Source organism: Cynocephalus volans, chromosome 10 (assembly GCF_027409185.1).
Source record: "Cynocephalus volans isolate mCynVol1 chromosome 10, mCynVol1.pri, whole genome shotgun sequence".
Classification (NCBI taxonomy): Eukaryota; Metazoa; Chordata; class Mammalia; order Dermoptera; family Cynocephalidae; genus Cynocephalus; species Cynocephalus volans.
In genome coordinates, this window is record NC_084469.1 from 23,546,329 (window position 1) to 23,566,631 (window position 20,303).

General features: G+C 37.6%; 1 protein-coding gene across 1 annotated transcript in view; it reads left to right on the plus strand.

The window, feature by feature from the left end:
* Positions 1–20,303, plus strand: part of MYO1D (myosin ID) — a 348,112-nt gene that overhangs the window by 251,862 nt on the left and 75,947 nt on the right. Inside the window, exon 21 of the mRNA XM_063110087.1 lies at positions 11,208–11,362. Within this exon, the coding sequence (XP_062966157.1) occupies positions 11,208–11,362 (155 nt within the window). The remainder of the gene's footprint in view (positions 1–11,207; positions 11,363–20,303) is intronic.

Sequence of the window (20,303 nt, forward strand, 5' to 3'; positions counted from 1 at the left end):
CTTGGAAACCCTCACTTGTCTGGCACCAGGGCTGGCGGGGCACGAACCAGGACTGCAGATCTGAGCATCTACACATGACCTGAGAGGCTTGGCCTCCTCACAGCATGGCCACCTCAGGACAGTCAGCCTGCTGACACGGTGGCTCAGGGCACAGATACATTGTTGCCTTCAAGTGATGGTTGTTTGTAAAGGGATAAACTCTTAGTTATGCCAAACCATGCATTATTTCTGTGATGAACCTGCACAGTTGAGCTTTCTGGTTTATATACTTGAGGCAAGGAGTAAAGAGGGAACTAGGAGTGGTGGGAAAGGGGAGGGGAAGGGAAAGAAGAAGGGATATTAGGAGGGAAAGATGAACAGAGAACCAAGAAACAAAGTGAGAAATAAAGTCACCAGGTGACCTGCAAGGAGCCAGAGCAACTGTCTTTCTAGTTTCTGAATGGAAAACAATGAACAGAATGTTCTCCACCAAGGAGCAGCCAAATCAATTTGTTAATTGAGATCAAAAGAGCATAAATACTGCAATTCTGCAGTCAAACCAAAGAACCAAACTAGAGAATAGTAAACCCAAAAAGCCAAGTGTATATATCAAAATACAGGAAGATACCTAAAGAAATTAAGTGACCACTACAATTTCATGAAAGTTCCTTGTGTGTCAGGACTATCTTTGGTCAGAAGGAAAAAACCCAAGTTAATGAAGTCCCTTAGAGGTGTATGTAGAGAATAATAACAAAGCAGAGCAGAGATCCTCCCACTCAAGAAGACTACTGCGTAGCTGGGTATTAGGGGTAAGTTTGGAGCAAAGACACCTCAGGGTAAAAACAAGACGTGAAGCACTATGAAAAAGGCATAGATTCTCCTCCCCAGTTGGTCCTCAAGGGTTTTAAAGGAGTTGATCCTCATTTTAAAAGATTCACTCTTTTTAAAGTAACAAGAGCTCATGACCTATGACTTTATTAGAGTCTTATGTCATAAAATGTCAGAGCCTTTTCCTGGATTCACATATTCTCCAGAAATCTGCAGCTTCTTGAAACTAATTTTTGGGATTCTGGATTTTACAGCTAGTATCTTCAGGCCCCACAGTTTTCACTGACAAAGCGTGCACATGGCATGCAAAGGCAGAGACATAAAGATGCCTACAAGGAAATAAAGATGAATATGAAGCAAAAAAGACAACAAGCAAGATGGCAGGTAGTGACAGTGGACACTGGTCCTCCCCTGACTTTTGTGGTGGTATAGCTAAAGAAGCAGTTTTGCAAATATGAACAAATAGTCAGTGTCGGTTCTTGTCCTACAGAGTGAGACTGACTGTGATCTAACAATGAGTTTATGGCCTCAACATAAATTTATTCAAATTGTTGAGAACTGGAAACTAGAAACCAAGGAGTAACTGTCCATTAAGAGAAATAAAATGAAGTTAAATTCTATCACAGGGAATCTTACTATAAGAAGACTATGTAGGCAGTCAAAGTGTAGTCATGTGTCACTTAACGACAGGGATGCCTCCTAAGAAAGGCATAGTTAGACGATTTCCTCGTCATCTGAACATCGTGGAGTTCACTTGCACAAACCTGCATGGTGTAGCCTACTGCACACCTAGGCTACATGGTATAGCCTGTTGCTTCCAGGCTACAGACCTGTACAGCATGTCAGTGTGTCGAATACTGGAGGCAGTTGGTAACACAATGGTAGGTATTTGTGTATCTAAACGTAGAAAAGGTACAGTGAAAATACGGTGTGAAAGATTAAAAAAATGGTGCACCTATGCAAGGCACTTACCATGAATGGAGCTTGCAGGACTGGAAGTTGCTCTGGGTGAGTCAGTGAGTGAGCAGTGAGTGAACATGAAGGCCAAGGACGTCACTGTGCACTGCTGTACACTTTATAACACTGTACACGGAGGCTGCACTAGATTCATATAAAAAAATTTTTTTTCTCCCTTCCTTATCTTTTCTTCCTACATTAACTTTAACTTACTGTAACATTTTTACTTTTTAAAATTTTAATTTTAAAAATTTTTGACTCTTTTGTAGTAACACTTAGCTTAAAACACAAACACATTGTACAACTGTACAAAAAATATTTTCTTTCTGTCCTGCTTTTTTCTATTTTAATTTTTTTTTTTTTTTTTTTTTTTTTTTTTTACTTTTTAATCTTTTTTGTTAACTAAGATATAAGCACACACACACATCCTAGGCCTACACAGGGTCAGGATCATCAGTGTCACTGTCTTCCACCTCTGTATCTTGTCCCACTGGGAAGTCTTTAGGGGCAGTAACATGCATGGAGCCATCGTCTCCTATAATAACAGTGTCTTCTTCTGAAATACCTCCTGAAGGACCTGCCTGAGATTGTTTTACACTTAACTTTTTTTTTTATAAGTAGGAGTATACTGTAAAATCGCAATAAAAAGAATAGTGTAGTAAATACACAAGCCAGTAACAGTGGTTTATTATCATTATCAAGTAATATGTACTGTACATAATCGTGAGTCCTATACTTTTATACAGCTGGCAGCACAGTGGGTTGTTTACATCAGCATCACCACAAACACATGAGTGATGCCTTGTGCTACAGTGTAAGGACAGCTACGATGTCATTAGGCCATAGACATTTTTCAGGTCCATCATAATCTTATGAGACCACCATTGTATGTGGTCTGTCATTGACCAATACATTCTTTTGCAACACATGACTGTAGTTTAAATTCCATACCACCTATTTCAAGCAATTTCAAGTAAACCTGTATGCTATTATAAGAATTTAAATAGTCACCTTAAGATCATCATTATTTGGCTGTTATGTCACCTTCAAAGATTAATGATTTTCTTCTTAAAATTCTCATAGTCCTAAGTGGCACAACCCATGTAAACAAAAAGGCTGGGGAGAAAATGCATTATTTCATGAGTTTGTGCTCACTACAGTAGACTCCTGGATTTCTAGGTCTAAGTATTAATCTTTCCAGCTCTCAAGAGTTTTTAATGCCAATTTAACTTGTAGGTATAAAATAAGACTTAAAAAGAACAACCAGAGAGAACTCTGGTATGATGAAAATGTTCTATATCTTGGTTTGGGTGGTAAAAATTATCCACCTATACACTTAAAAAAAAATCTATGAATTTTATTGTTAATAATTATACCTCACCTGTATACTTAAATTATGTGAATTCTATTCTATGTAAGTTATGCATCAATTTTTAAAACTCAAGTTTTATACAGTATTTTGGTGGGAGTCAGGGTTATATGTTTTAATTTCCAGTTCATTTGTTTTTTTATCTGCTAAAAATAAGAGCTAGATGATTGATATCTGTTAATATACCTAGTGTCTGTCATTTAAAAATTGTATTAAAAGATCCAGGCAAAAGTCTCTATGATCAGCCATCGTACTTGTTTTTAGTCCTGTAATACTTTTATACAGGGGAGGAAGTCTGTTCTCTCTTTATCCACAACACTCTGCTACCAAAGATTGCTGGTTGGTTAGAAAAGAATTAAAGCTGATATTGTACTGATGAAATAATAATAAATACATTTGAGTGTTTACCAGCTTACTATGGAGAGAAGTATTGTCTTTTATACTATGGGGTATTGTAAAATGAAAGTTGATACAAAGGCAAAACTTCACACTTGCTTTGAAAAAGTGAAAGCCATTGAGCCTGACCACAAGGAGATAATTCTAGGGGACAAGCACACAGATAACACGCAAATGTGACCTATTAATAAACTGAGTCATACTGATGCATTTTTTACTAGGCAACCGTCCTTACACTTGTGGAATATGCTCTCTTGGTCATGGTGTGTTGCCTTGCTGAATTCAGTTTGTTAATTAATTTGGATTTTTGCATCTGTACGTGTAAGTTAGTCTGACCTCTGGTTTTGTGTTTGTGTGTGTGTGTGAGAGAGACAGAGACAGAAACAGAGAGAGACAGATTCAACAAGTTTTGCTCCTAGGAATAAATAAAATGAGTATCAGGATAGTTTCTTTCTCTTTTTGTGTTGTAGAGCATTTTAAGTAGGATGAGAATTACCTGGGCCTTGAAAGTTTGCTTGTTATGCCCAATAAAAATTAGGAGTGTTTTTCTGACAGTGAAAAAAAAATCTTCCCTAGCTATGAATCAATTCTGATTATTTTATCTTTCTTTAAGTCAATTTTAGTAATTTTTATTTTCCTCTAAAATCATGCATTTCAAACTTTTTAATTCATTAATATGAAATTTCAAATGTTCTTATAATTTCTAAAGTCAACATACCTTTTCTTAAAACACTTTCTCATTCCTAATATTAGATATTTGTGTTTTTGCCTTGTTTTTTACCTTGATTAGACTCTGAAGGGTTTGATTTTTGTTTTTGTTTTTTTCCCAAAAGAACCAGCTTTTTAATTTATCATTTTTGTTGTTTTTCTCATTTATAAACTGCTTTTATCTTAACTAATTTTTTTTTTTTTTTTTTTTTTTTTTGGCTCAGATTTCTTTTGTTCTTTTCTGGCTTTCTAAGTTGATTCTTTAATTTACTTCCCTTTCTTATTTAATAATAAAAGTATTTAAGACAACACATTTCCTTCCAAATTTAGCTTTGGCTGCATCTCATGAATTTTGATGTGTAAAGTTCTCTTTCTCACTAACTTCTTCATTATCTAATATTGCAACTGTAATTCCTTTAATCCAGGAGTTGCTTAAAGAGGTGTTTTTGTTAATTTAATTCTCTATAAGATTGTTTCATTGTTGTTAACCTTTTGTTATAATTTTCTAGCTTTACTCTGCACTATGGTCATAGAATGTGGCTAATGCATTTCCTACTTTTTGTAATTGTGAGAGGAGTGCTCTTTAGTGGCTGATACCTAATAAGTGTGTGTAAATGTTTCAGAGACCGTAATAAATGTGTTAAAATTCCATGTAACTCCATACATCTGTTGATTTTTCAGCCTCTCTCTAGCCTCATTTTGTCTGCTTGAACCAACAGAGTGGTTCACCGACTAAAATCATGATTCAGTCCCTTTCTTCTCATATCATAACAGTTTTTGCTTTATATGTTTTAGTACCATGTTATTTATATTCTTTGTCAATATAAAACAAAGTTTTGTGTTTTTAGCCTTGGATTTTGCTTTGCCTGTCATTATTATTCCCATTCCTACTTTCTTTCTGGTATATCTTTGTCTATCCTGTTACTTTTTATCTTTCCATAGTTTTTTGTTTTAGATACTTTTTTTTTTTTTTTTTTGTCATTTTTTCATGACCGGCACTCAGCCAGTGAGTGCACTGGTCATTCCTATATAGGATCCGAACCCGCGGCGGGAGCGCCACCGCGCTCCCAGCGCAGCACTCTACCGAGTGCGCCACGGGCTCGGCCCTAGATACATTTTTTTACAGACAGAGTTTACCTAATCTGTGAGCCTTCATCATCCAGTGAAGGAGCTGTAGTATTCCATTCACATTTCTCACATAAACTGACAGTATTTTTTCTTAAATTTCATCATATTATTTAAATGCTTTCAATTTCATGCTCTTATGCTATTTCCTTCTTTTTTCTAGTTGCTACATTGGCCAAGTTTTACTTATTCTCTTTTTTACTAATGGTTAGAAAGTTATACATCCTTTCCTATTTTAATAATGGTTACTGTTAAATATTTAAACTGACCTTTCTTAGTCAATACCAAGAATAAAATGGATTTACTTATCTCATGATTTGAATGATGGCAAAGTTAAAATGAGTTTCCTTCCTATCCTTTTTCCCCATCTTTCATACATTTTCAGAGAGAAGAAACAACTTTTTTTAAGAAAATGAAGTAAACCTGAATTTTATTTACCTGTGTAGATAACTTATTTTTTTGTGCCTAGGTTCCTGAAGATTTTTTTTCCCTTTATTCTAGAAATATGAAACTTTCTCTGGGCTACATATCTATGTGATTCATTGTTAAGTTTGGCTGGTACCGTCACTCCTTTGTATCTAAAGACTCAAATCTTTCTGAAATTGAGAAATTTTCTTCTATTATTTTTTGATTTTCTGCAATATCCATTCTGTTACTGCCTCCATTGTGTATTTAATTTATCATGTCTATTTTTCAGAATTATTTCTTTTTCTAATATTGGTCTAGTTTGCACTTATTTCAAAAATAAGAATACAAATTAGAGACGTTCTCGTCTGGTGCGCTCTGCTCTCTTGCGTTTACTCTGCTGCAGAGGAGGACATGGCTCGGGCTGGCCGGGCTGGCCGCCTCCTTCGGAACTGCTGCCTGGTAGGGTTCACTGTTTGGTCCTTCTTCCTATGGAGAGGCTGGGACAGTTGAGATGATGGGTTATGATCAGAGGCTCTGTTTGCCCTGTTCAAATCTTCGAGGCAAAAGAAAGAGAAGGTTTAGATTTATCATAGCGTGCAATTGCATAGATTATGGAAATGACGACGAGGTAACTGGGTGGGGAGGGTTCATAAGGAGCTTCTCTTTAGTTCAGAGAAACGTGTTTGTCTGTTATGGCTGCCCAGCGATACCTGAGGCAGGGACCCCTTCCCTAGCTGAGCTATTTCCACATAGTCCCTTCCATTTGCATGGTACGGTAACGTTTTTAAATCATATATTCAGTCACAGAGTTTTACTGTCATACCTTCGCTTAGATTCAAATGTAAAACCCTTGAAAACAGAGGGATTTTTACCTAATTATCTTTTTGTTGCTACTGTTTGATCCTTACCACAACCTTGTGAGGTAGACAAGGCACCACAAGTTACCCCTATTTTACAGAAAAGGAGACTGATGCCCGAAGAAATTAAATGTCTCACTCAGGATCACATGGATGAGTTGAAATTAACACCCAGGTCACCCCTTAGTCCACTGCTTCTCCCCACGTATCATCCTGTCTCCCAAAACAAAAGGAGATATTCTGGTGCTGGCTGTCCTGCCTTGGTGACAACAGGAAGTTATTCTTTCATTATTTGTGTATCAGAGCACATTAAGTGCTGTTTTCTCTCTTTTTTGAAGGGACTCTGACACACCTCTTGGCCTGAGCGTAGACATGAAAAGTTTCTACCCATGGCAGATAAAGCTACCCAGGCAGGTAGGAGCAGGAAAAGGGAGGAAGAAATGCCTACACCCTGAGATGGGATGGTGGCCGAGACGAGAGTCACAGGCTTCTTTCCTGTGGACCAGACAGCATCTAGGAAGGGATTCTCTGTCCCCATGGTTTCAGCATTCGTTGCTGAATCTGTCCCTTTTCCCTGAACCCCTGCAGCTAATGCTCCTGGGATATGCTGGCAGAGTTTCTACTGTTACACTTCTCATTTTATTAGGCTTTAATCAAGCTCTCCAGTGAAGTGCTACATAAATTCAATTTTGAATTTCACATGTAAAATAATCAAATGAGAGTGAAGCATTAGAGACATAAAATGTTTTTTTAAATGAGAATGATATTTTTAATTTAATCAAATAAAAATCATCTGGATGCAATATGTCTAAGTGGCAGAGACGTTGCTGTATTCCCTTACCACTGGCCTCAGAAAGCCCATGATCTATATAGGTTGGCCACTGATTTCCAATTCCTTGAAAATTTTCCCTTCTCTCCATTAAGCACTGACCCTGGCATTCTTTAAAATCAACCTAAGAACTCACCTCCTATGAAATCTTATTCATAGGGGTACTTATTTATGCAACTTATGTTCATTTATACCTGATATTTGAAAAAGCCTGGTGTGATAGAAAGCACATGGGTCTGAATCAGTCCACAGGCCAGAGTTCCAGTTCCCAGCTCTGCACATCAGCTAACCTCCTTGAGCCTCAGTTTCCTTATCTGTAAAATGTGGACATGGAATTACATGGCAGTTATCTGCTAGTACCCTCTTCCACTGATCCAAGTGGATTATGAATCACCCAAACGCAGGGATGTCTTCTGCATCCCCACCCCCAGCTGCTGGCACTATGCATTGCCCCAATGGCTACCTTGTTCATGCTGAGTACCACCTAACTGACAGCACCTGTGGCAGCCAGGAGGTGGCACTTTGGTATTTGCTGCAATAGAAGAACAAACCACAGAATGAGAAATCACTCTGGCTTCTGCGTTAGTGACCAAAGTAAAATATCTAGAGACCAAAACAACAAAGGGACTGTATTTTTAAATTTTGTATGTAATAAATAAAGTTGACTTTTGTGGGTAGTGTTGACTTTTGGAGGTCTCTGAGTCAACACATATAGATTTGTGTAACCACCACCACAATCAGGATACAAAGTACTTCCATCACCCCAAAAAACTCCCTTGCATCAGACTTCCCCCAACCCCACATCCTGACAACTACTGATCTGTTGTCCATCCTTACAATTTTGTCTTCTAGAGAATATCATATAAATGAAATCATACAGTATGTAACCTTTCACTCAACATAATTCCTGTGAGATTAATCCGTGTTTTTGCATATTGATAATCTGTACCGTTCCTTCATTCCTTTTTATTGCTGAATAGCATTCCACTGTGCAGATGTGTCACAGATGTTTAGCCATTCTCCTGTTGATGGATACTCAGGTTGTTTCCAGCCTTTGACAGTTATTGATAGAGCTGCTATCAACATTCATGTGTAAGTTTCTAAGTAGACATAAGCTTTTATTTCTCTAGGATAAAAGCCTAGGAGTGAGATTGCTGGCTCATATGGTTAATTCTTGGTTTAACTTTTCGAGTTAACCACCAGACTGAACAGCGGCCGTACCGTTTACAGTCCCACCAGCAATGTATGTGAGCTCCAGTCGTTCTGTTCTCCCCAGCATTTGGTATTGTCACTTTGTTCTTGTTTTGTGTGTCTTATTTCACCCATTCTGAGAGGTTTCTGGTGGCATCTCGCGGTTTTCATTTGCGTCTGTCTCCCTAATGGCCGGTGATGTTGAGCGTCCTCTTGTGATTGTTTGCCACTTACGTGCCTTCTTTGCTGAAGTGATAGTAAATATTTTGCCCATTTTTTCATTGAGTAGTTTACTTTCTTATTAAGTTTTAAGAGTTCTTTATATATTTTGGATACAAGTCTTTTCTCAGATATATCTTTGCAAATACTGCCTCCCCGTCTGTGGCTAGTGTTTTCATTCTCTCACCCATGTCTTTCTTAGAGCAAAATTTTTTAATTTGATTAAGTCCAGTGTGTCAATTTTTTTATTTTATGGATTGTGCTTTTGGTGTCATTTCTAAGAAATCTTTGCCTAAACCAATAGCACAAAGATTTTTCTCATGTTTTCTTCTATAAGTTTTATAGTTTTACATTTAGATCTATATTCCATTTTGAATTAATTTTTTATAAGGTGTGAGGTTTAGGAAGACATTTATTCCTGTTGGTGTGTGAATGTCCACATGTTTGAAGTTATCCAGATATCCAAATTATCCTTTCTCCATGAAATTGCCTTTGCACCTTTTCGAACAGTCCATTGGCCATACTCACGTGGGTCTATTTCTGATCTGTTTGTATTTCTTTGGTTGCTGTAGCTTTATAGTAAGTATTAAAATCAGCAACTGTGAGTCCTCCAACTTTGTTCTTCATTTTCTAACTTGTTGTGGCTATTCTAGCTCCTTTGCCTTATCATACACATTTTAGAATCAGCTTGCTGATATCTATGAAAAATCTTGCTGGAATTTGAGTTGGAATTGCATTAAATCTGTAGATCAATTTGGGGAAACTGGCATCTAAACAATATTGAGTTTTCTAATCCATGAACACATCATTTCTTTCCATTTACTTAGGTCTTCTTTTATTACTTTTATCAGCATTTTAAGTTGACTTCTTCAGCATTTTTTAGTTTTTATCATGTAAGGTCATACACACATTTTGTTAGATTTATATCTAAGTATTTTTGGTTTTGGAGTTGTGGATGGTTTTATTTTTAATTTCTGTTTCTAGTTGTTCGTTACTAGTATATAGAAATATTTTTGTATGTTGGCCTTGTATCCTGTGACCTTACTAAACCTACTTATTAGTTCAGGGAGCTGTTTTGTAGATTCCCTGGGATTTTTCCTGTGTCTTTCATGTAATCTGAAAATAGAGGCATTTGTTTCTTCCTTTTCAATCTTTATGCCTTTTAATTTCTTTAACCTGCCTTTCTGCACTGGTTATGACATTGTATGCCAGTACGATGTCGCATAGCAGCAGTTACAGTGGAAACACTTGCATTGTTCCCGGTCTTAGGGGAGAACATTCAGTCTTTCTCCACAGTCAGTATGATGTCAGCAGTGGTGTTTTTGTAGATGTCATTTATCGGGTTAAGTTCTCTTCTAATCCTGGTTTGCTGAGAAGTTTTTACCTTTTTTATCAACATGAACAGATGTTGAATTTTGTCGTGTGCTTTTTCTACATCAATTGATACAATCAAGTGGATTTTCTTCTTTATTAGGTCACTTTATCCTGTCATTACATTGATTGATTTTTGAATACTGAAGTAGCCTTGCATTTCTTACATAAATGCCACTTGGTCATGGTGTATCATTGTTTTTATATATTGTTGGATTTGATTTGCTAGCATTTATGTTGGCCATTTTTGCATCCATGTTGATGAAGGATATTACTTTGTAGTTTTCTTGTACTCTCTGTGTTTATTTTTCTTTCGGAATAATGCTGGCCTCATAAAAAGAATGAGGAAGTTCTCTTCTATGTTCTAGAAGAAATATGCAGAATTGCCATTATTTGTTCTTTAGAAATTTGGTAGAATTTACTAGTGAAATCATCTGGGCCTGGAGCTTTCTTTTTCAAAAGGTTTCAAGCTACAAATTTAATTTCTTCAACAAATACAGAACTATTTAGGCTATCTATTTCTTATTGGGTGAGTTTGGTAGTTTATGGCTTTCAAGGAATTATTTGGTTTCATCTAAGTTGTTGAATAAGTTGTTGTACTCAGAGTTGTTCAAAATATTCCCTTATCATCCTTTTAGTGTCTGTGTGGTCTGTAGTGATAGCCCCTCTTCTATTTGGGGTACTGGTAATAAGGTCTTCTCTCCTTTTTCTCTTTTGGGCTGGAGGTTCATCAATTTTATTCATCATTTGAAAGAACCATGTGTTTGTTTCATTGTTTTCTCTATTGCTTTTCTGTTTCCAATGTCATTCATTTCTGCTCTTTATTATTTCCTTCCATCTACTTGTTCCATGAAACTTGATAAAGATTAAAGTCATCCGTGTTACTGAGCAAAACCGTTACAAAGTATATTTTTAAATTTATTCATTTGAGAACCATCCCAGTAGTTTTCCACACATTGTCTCTTTGCAGTTGACTGGTCTGAGTGTCTCCAATGGAAAGGACCAACTTGTGGTGTTCCACACAAAAGACAACAAAGACCTCATTGTCTGCCTCTTCAGCAAACAGCCAACCCATGAGAGTCGAATTGGAGAACTTGTTGGAGTCCTGGCGAATCATTTCAAGAGGTAAAATTTGATTTTTATAACTAAGAAAAGTTTTAAATATATGAAATGTTTAATCGTAATTATCACTGAACTTGTTTTGTACCATTTAATGTATTGAGTTATTTTCCTCCATAAAGACAACTTAAATCATCTGTTTCACAGAAGGCAAAATTTGCATCCAGGCTTAAGATTAAGATTAAGCACCCGGTTTCAAGATTAAGAACGATCCTCTAGTTTTCCAGCCTCCAGCTGAATCAACACTGAGAGATTTCCCTGATGGTGATTTCTCTACTGCCAATCCAAATGTAGTTAAATCCAAAAGACAGAAAAATTACTTTACATACATATTGTTACAGCTTCTCATTTACCCCAAATATAACCAATTATTGTGTCTACTATGACTATAAACAAATTAGAAGGCAGATTTAGTACACCATATAAGTCCATAAAGACTAAAGGAATTCCTAAAAAAGGAAATAACCACTGTAAAAACATGGAGTTATGATGGCATAGGTCATATTCTGAGAACTTCATAGTAAGCCTAGATGATAGCTGAGGTATGTACATGTACTGAACAATGACATAAGAAATATGAACAGAGAAGTCTGGCCATTTAGTTAGTAGAACATGGTGCTGACATTACCAAGGTCAAGGGTTTGGATCCTTCCACTGGCAAGCTACCCAAAAAAAACAAAAGAAATATAAACAGAGAACAGATCCTGAGGGTGATGAGGACTAGTGAATGGATAATTTTAAGCAAGTGAGTGGTTTTGTCTGTATTTACTGGAGTTTTTTCGGAGATAGTAGGGCTTTTCTTCCAACAAAAGGTCATGGCATTATAATACCAAGATTAAGGATTCAGAGCCCAGTTCCAGCCAGCTGCCAAAAAAGGTTGTGATATATTTGGGGTGGGCATGTCTCTCCAAGGTCTCACATTCTCATTGTGTCGTACTGTCTTTGCCTCCTTCACCTGCCCAACCCGTGCTGGGAGAAGACCACTCATCAAAATCAGTGACAGAAAAATGATACATGTGTCCAGTTCCTTTTTCTTTCTAAAGTACATCTCCTAAGTTCCCAGAAGTAATCGAGTACTCCTTATTAGTTTTTTTTTTTTTTAGGTTTAGACATGGTTTTGCTTTCTGTAAACAAAGATGTGTTTAGCAGCAGATGTCCACGTGTCTAATTCTACTGTGTTCATTTTTGCTGAGTGTATAGAACCTAATTTTAGAGATGGGTGCACAGACCATTTATTTTATGTTATTAGACCTTGTATTCTAGATCAAAATGGATCTTTAAATATTTTATATAATTAAATACTTATAAATACTATAGGTAAAATAATGCTTAGTGGTCATCTGGTGGAAAAAAATTAGGACCTAAGGAATTACCTTAGTTAATAAATAATAGTAAACATGCAGTCTTTGAAAAATTACCTCCCGTCTGCCACATAATTATAAAGCTAAGAAAAATACTGTAGAGTTTTGTTTCTGTTTTGGTGGCTGGTCAGTACGGGGATTCGAACTCTGGACCTTGGTGTTGTAGCACCATACTCTAACCAACTGAGCTAACGGCCAACCCTACTAAAGAATTTAGAATGGAAGGGAAAGACATACAGAAGGTGTCTCTGTAATAAGTTTCTAGTACTCACATACACAGGCTTATTTTCCTTCTAATATTTACTTATAGCAAATGTGGACAATTAACGAAATCTTAGTTTTCCTTTACTTTGGATGTGTGTACTAATGAATACAATAATTTTGGCCTGGGAAATTTAAGTATTTTGTCTCAATCTGGGTTTTTGTTTAGTAAATTCCAACCCCTGTTAAATGCCTCCACAAGGGTCAAAAGAATGTGAATCTGGTTCTAGAAACCATCTATTCCTTTCTTTTCCCAGCATGTGCATTCTGAGATAAGTTTCTAGGCACATATCTCCTGTCTTGAATATATGTAAGGATTTTTAATTTCTTTAAAATGTGTAAATGTAAGAAGAAGGCTGTCAGGGTGCTAAATTTTTTCTTAGTTTATTCTTAATGTTCCTATCTTAGAAATGAGAGGTACAATCTCTCCTCCCTGCCCCTAGAAAATTCAGACTTGAAATTTTGACTTAGTTACAGTCATCAACTTACTATTGGCTTCTTAGGAAGAGGTTAATTTCATTTTTTTCTAGCTATTTTTCTTTATTGTCAAGTAGCATACCATTGGTGTGACTTTTACATTCACATTGTATTTTATAAGAATAATGATGTGGTACATAATCTTATTTGTCCCCGGGTTATTTATGGAAATCCAAAGGTGAGAGGAATTTAACTCCACACCAATTCTTTATCTTCCAGATAACTTCCCTAAAGTACATTCTGAGAAGTTCTCTAGTCAGAAGTTAGGAGGAAATTATAAAGCATACCATAAACAGGTTTGAACAGGAGTCATTGTCTCAAAAAAAAAAAAAATTATAAGGAGAAAGGATTAGAACTTAAAGTCCATGATCAAAATGCCAGTCAAGTTTCAGAGAAAAATGGAGAACATAAAAATTTGGGAAAAAAAAGTATCTCATTTTATTAGGCTAGTACAGCATTATACCCAAAACAAATAATAATAGCACAAGAAAAGAAAATTGTAGTCCAATTCCACTTTAGTGCAGAAATTTTTTTAAATCCTAAATAAAATACCCACAAATTGGATCCAAGAGTGTTTTAAAAGAATAATATGTCATAAGCAATGAGGCTGTACCCTAAGAATACAAGAATGCTGATCCATTAGAAATGTCTATTAACCTATTCACCAGATTAAAGGAGAAAAGAATATTGTCTTCCTAACAGAAGACAAATTACTGTTTGATAAAATGTAATACTCACTGCTAATAAATAAACATACAAACAAAATGAATGAATACAGAAATAGGAACAAGCAGTAGCTAATTTGCAGCTGCCTACCAAAGTCATTTGAACAGAATAGTTACAGGGCTACCACCCAGAGTGCCTGTGGCCTAAGGAAATTTCTTCTCGCTGACCCCAGTGGAAAGGAAGGATATATTCAAGCTGAGGGAAGAAGTGACCTCAGGCAGAGGATATGGCAGTTTGGAGAGAGGATGATGTGAGGCCACAATCCGAATTGAAACTACAGGACAACCCTAGCTTATAACCTCATCTCTTCAGGGGCTCTACTTCAGCAAATAAGATGCTCCCCACAAAGCAAATAATAAGCCAGAAAGGAAACAAGCAAGACAACTCTGCATAAGCCAGTCTGAAAATAAGGAGCAAAGAAAACAAAGGCAAATAAAAAATATATATATATAGTAGTAAACTTTACATTAAAAATAAATAAATAGAAAGTATAGACCCAAGATGGAGTGCCAGGGACAGTCCTACCCTCCTGCCTAAAACAACAAATAGTCAAAACAAGTGAAACAACCATTACGAAGACCCTGAGCATCAGGCAACTAAGGATAGTCATCCCTGAGAGGCAAAAAACAAACAAGGTGAGACCTACGATTTCCCTGAGGGAGCTGCCGAGTCCTGATGAAGACAGGGGACACCCAGATGGAGCACAGTCTCCCCTGAGGAGACTGAGGAGAGAGGCCAGGGGGACAAGGCAGCTGAAGTTTGCAGGACAAGGTACCAGAGAGGAGAGAGACAGAGAGAGAGAACTCCAGAGTTCTGTGTGGGACACCCTCAAATATTCAGCAGAGTACTGCTCAGTACAGGAGGAAGAGAAAACCACCTAAGGCTGGGGAAAGAGCCAAACGAGAGGACCAGAGCAAACAGTGCCCAGCACTCACACAGAGCCAGGAACAGTTCCTATTCCAACAAGGCAGACTGTAGAAAGTCATAATTTATGGGGCATTCGGGTAGAGTACTCAGAAGGGTTTTGCCTCAGTAGGGGGGAATAATTAGCCCTAGAATAATGCTGTTCTAGTCCTGCCTAATAAATCTTAAAAGCAAGGCCCAGAAGGATAAAACTGCTTCCAAGTAATTTAACTATGCCCTAGAGCAAAGCTCATAAATATTTATAGGAATACAAAAATATCCACACCCAACAAGGTAAAATTCACAATGTCTGATATCCAACCAAAGATTACCAGGCATGCAAGTAGACAGGAAAATACAACCCATTATGAAGGAGAAAAACCATCCGATTGAAACCAACCCCGAACTGACAAAGAAGTTAGAATCAGCAGGCACACACATTAAAAGTTTTTACAACTAAATTTCAGATATTTATAAGTTAACAAGAGACATGGAAAATGTAAAAGAGACCCAAATCAAACTTCTGCATGAAAAATACAGTTTGAAATATTTCATGATTAAAAAACAAAAACAAAAAAGACAAAGCTTATTACTTTTCACTCTGTTGAATAAATTTCTCCTCCTCACCATCTTTTCTCATGAGCTAAAGCCAGACCTTTCCTGGCATTTCCTTCCGTACAGATCCTAAAACTCAATCCGTCTAAGTTAGCCTCTCTCACTTCCTACAGTTTTTACTCAACCTGGACCCATTATTTCTGCCTCCCCAAGTACTCACCCACACAGTTTACATTTCCTAAAACATTTGAAGACAGTCTTTAATAAAGATATTCCAAAGGATGACATTAAGAATATTTAACAACCAGTATGGCTCAAGCACAGACCAGTCAGACGCCATCCAGAAACCCCTGATACAGCCATACCAGAGAGTCCAGGCTATATTCCACAGATGAGAAATTCCACCAGTGGGGGAAGGGGGGACCAAAATCAAATACATTTAGGATATGCTAATAAGTTAAACAGGTTTCTTTACTGCAGTGCTTCTCAGAGCCTTTAATATGACTTCGGGCTGGCCTGTTAGCTCAGTTGGTAGAGCATGGTGCTGATAACACCAAGGTCAAGAGTTCAGATCCCCATACTGGCCAGCTGCCAAAACAACAACAAAATGCAGCCAATATACAAACAAGAGAATTCTATCAATATTGATCTGAAACCATTTCCAAAATATATTGTTAAGTAGGGAAAAAAGGCAAGGTACAGAATGGTATGTGTAGCATACCACTACTTGGGTAAAAAAACTTTTAAGCAGATATATATATGTCTATATCCCTACATAGATCTATATCTATAATACCAATGTCTATGGATATAGATAGATACAGATAGGAGAGATATCTTTATCTATAGATATTTGTATTAAAGACAGATATATAACTATGTATATAGAGAGATAGACATATATATACGTTGTCCTTACAACTTTTTTACAGAAGCGGTGATATGCTGCACACACCATTCTGTACCAAGCCCTTTTCCCCTACTTAACAATATATAGATACAGTTATAAATATATAGATAAGTATGTACATACATATATGATTATGTATATTATACACTATATCTGGAAAGATATGCAGGAAATGGGTAACAATGTTCTTCTCTGGGTAGGGGACTGGGACACATCACTACTGTGAGAAAAATGTAGGAGGGAGATTAATTTATTTTTCACTGTAAACCTTTTGCAACAAATATATGTGTTACTGATCTAAATTTTTTTCATTTTAATAATAATAAAATAAATGGCAGCTAGTTTTTAAGCATGTTATAGATTACTTTGAATTCATTATTATTTTCTATTCCCATTTAGAAAAGTGCAGAAGGACAAAAGAGCTTTCTAAATGAGTGATCTATCTCATGGCATTTCAATATCTTAAAATCATCCCAAATTAAACCTCTTGGAATATTATTGTTCTATATAGTCTCATATACGTCCCATTAATCTACGGGGAAGTTTCTTTTCTGTGGCTGTGGTGCCAGAGGTTTGCCAGACCACTTTGCTTTACAGAGGTTTTAAGGATGGCTGACTGGACTCTTGGTTTGTATTTCATTCTCAGCAGTGACTACCTGTTGATAGTGAGCTCTTCTGCTTACTAGTGAACAGATGGTCTCACCTTGGCTGCCCTACTATGAAGTCACCAGAAATTCTGCAATATTAAGCTATTGAAGGACCCACCTGCACGAAGCAGCCATCCAGGCATTTGTCTGTCTGGATGCTGGAAACTTCAGTACCACCCCAGTCTTGAGCATTGAAATTTCTTATTTTTCCTGTTCTGTTTCTATGGATAAAAACCAGAGGTCAAGCCATCTGCTTCTTGTTTTTCATAAGCAGTATCTTTAATATGTGCTTAATTGAAGGAGCACTGTTACTGAGTTTAACTGAACATTCAACCTGCTTCTCCAGTATGGTTTGCTTATATTCTTTCTAACTTGTGCAGAAAACCGTGGGTAGACTCGTACCAATAAGCAGGCCGTGGCTGGCGGCTGCACGTGGCTGTTGCTCCGGGGGGAGTCCAGGCCCAGGGCCAGGGGAGATGAGGCCTCCTGACCAGAGGTGGTGGAAGCAGAGGAGCGAAGCCACCTCTCGAAGTACTCAGGGCACTCCCTGTCCAGCAGGCGGCTGTTGCCACCGAGTCTCTCGCTGCTGTTCTGCCTCACCCTGAGTGCACGTCTTCGTGGCCCTCAATCTGTGTTCCTAGACTGCTTCCCTTGAACGCCTGGCCCCTCATCACAGGGAGTGGTTTTAGTAGGTAATCCAACTAAAAATATGTAAGTAAAATAAAGAGAGTTGAAAATAATGTAGATTGACAGCTGTAGAGGATCACTTGATTAAGTTTTGGTCCATCCCAATGGAGTATTTGGGCTATTTAAAATTGTAATTATGGAAGACATCTGATTTATGGTGACAGAAAACTGAGTGGTCACAGTTCACCCTTCTCTACCTCCTGATGGAGACATACAGGAGAACACAGGAAGAAATGCCAACTTTCCACAGTACTGAAACTAGAAATATTACTCAACCAGGGACCCACTGAGAGGGGCATCCTCCACCTCTGCTCATGTGTCCCCTGGGAAGGCCTTCCCTGACTATCTTCTAGAGAGTGGCAGTTCATCCCGCTGCAGCACCCCCTGTCCCCCACCCTGCTCGATTTTCCCCACGCTCTCGTCTCCATCTGACATTCCATCTCTTTACCTGTTTGTGGTATACATTCCAACTAGAATATAAGCTCCACATAAGCATATTTCTATAGTTCACAGCAGTATCCCTTGTGTTCGAAGCAATGCCTGGGACACAGAAGTTTCTCTGTAAATCACTGGGAGTACCATTTGATAAATAGACAATTTCTGATTGATAGGACCCATTGGCAGTAGGATACTTATAGCCCTTTCTCACTGATACGTGCACCTTGCCCACCAGAAGATGGTAACTCAGGCATCCTTTTATTTTTTATTTTTTCTTCCTATGGCTGGCTGGCAGGGAGTCCAAACCCTGACCTTGTTGTTACCAGCACCACATTCTCCCAAGTGAGCTAACCAGCCAGTCCAGTCCTCCTCCTGTATGAAAGAAAAGAATCCTTTTATGAATACCCCTTTTCTTGTACTGATCCCAGGATTATAGCTCTAATCAATGTAATGCATGTAGGAGCAGAAGTAATTAGGTACTTCAAGATATTAAATCGGCAATGGAAAGGGCCAAGGGCTGGAAGAACCATGGGTACACCATACACTGGGAATTGCAGCCTTGCATTTACTTTCAGCAACTAAAGAGCTAGAAATATTTCAGACTCTCCTTGTCAGTGAGCTGACGAGGAAGCAGGATGTAGGGATTCCTGCTCGGATCAGCAGTTTCATAATAAGTAAAAGACTTTGAAGCCACAGCTAGAGAGCCAGCTCTCCAGCTTAAAAGCTAAGAAATAGATTCTAACTACAAACAAGTGCATTGTAAGAAGGAACCTAGTAGGATTCATATGCCTGTTTTATGTGAGAACACCAGGACTGAGTGGATGTCTCCTCAGTTATGAGGTCTATGAAAGATGATATTAACAGTAAGAAAGATGTAGAGTGTCAGAATTAAAAAGAAAGGCCTATTTCTAAAAAGGACTATAACAGAAAATTCATATTATAGAAACTATCTGTTTATACTCTGGATAGAATTCAAGAAAACATAGATTCTACATAAACAGACAGGCCCAAGATGACATGACGGACTGAGATGAGAGGGTGCTGACTGAGAAAGAAATAAAAGTGTTTAATTATTTCAATGAAGTGAGCAAAGATATCAAAGAATTTAAATTAACATTAAAATCTGAAAATGGCACAGTTGATATTGCAGAAAATAGAATCGATGCAAAAGAAAAGTTTGAGAAGGTCTCTCAGCATGCAGAAGAACAGGACAGTGACAAAGAAGTTGACAGATACAGAGGGCAGAGAACAGAAAGTTTACATTCAAATAATAGATGTACTTGAAAAAGATGCAAAGTGAGAAGTGATGCTGTATTTCATGGACTCTAAGAAGTACGTTTTTTTGAAATTTTAACATCTCTAAAATTGGGGTGTGACTTATAATTGATGGATTCTTACAGTTATAATGGGCAACATTTTGTCTTTCTTAGCAATACATAAAATAAGAGTACATCTCACAGAGAAGGCATCTCATATTCAATAAAATGTGGTAATTTAAAACATAGCAGCAGAAAATCTTCCAGTACTTAAAGCACCTTGTCTGAAGATCTAAAGATCTTGGCAGTGGGGAGTGATGCCCTTACAAAGGAACAAAACTTAGAATCTCCCCAGTCTTCTGTTCTGCAGCCATAGATGCCAGAATCCAGGGGAGAAACATCTTTAACCTTTTGAAGGGAAAAGGTTTGGGCTCAGGAATTACGTGCCCAGCTAAGTTATCATTTGTGTTTAACAGACAAACACCCCAGAAAGTAGGCTCCTGGGGTTCTTTGGAAGAGAAGCATCTATGACCAAGGAGTCAAATGCTGTCAACACACTCTGTCATCCTTGCCTCTCTGCTCGCCAGCTTTAGTCTTCCACGATGGTTTCTTCTGTGCAACTAGAGATGTCTCCAAATAACTCCCAGGATCTCGTTTTGCAGCTCTGCCACCAATGAGGAATTAAGGGCCATGTTTCCTGGGCTATTGTCCAACAATCCCAGCAGA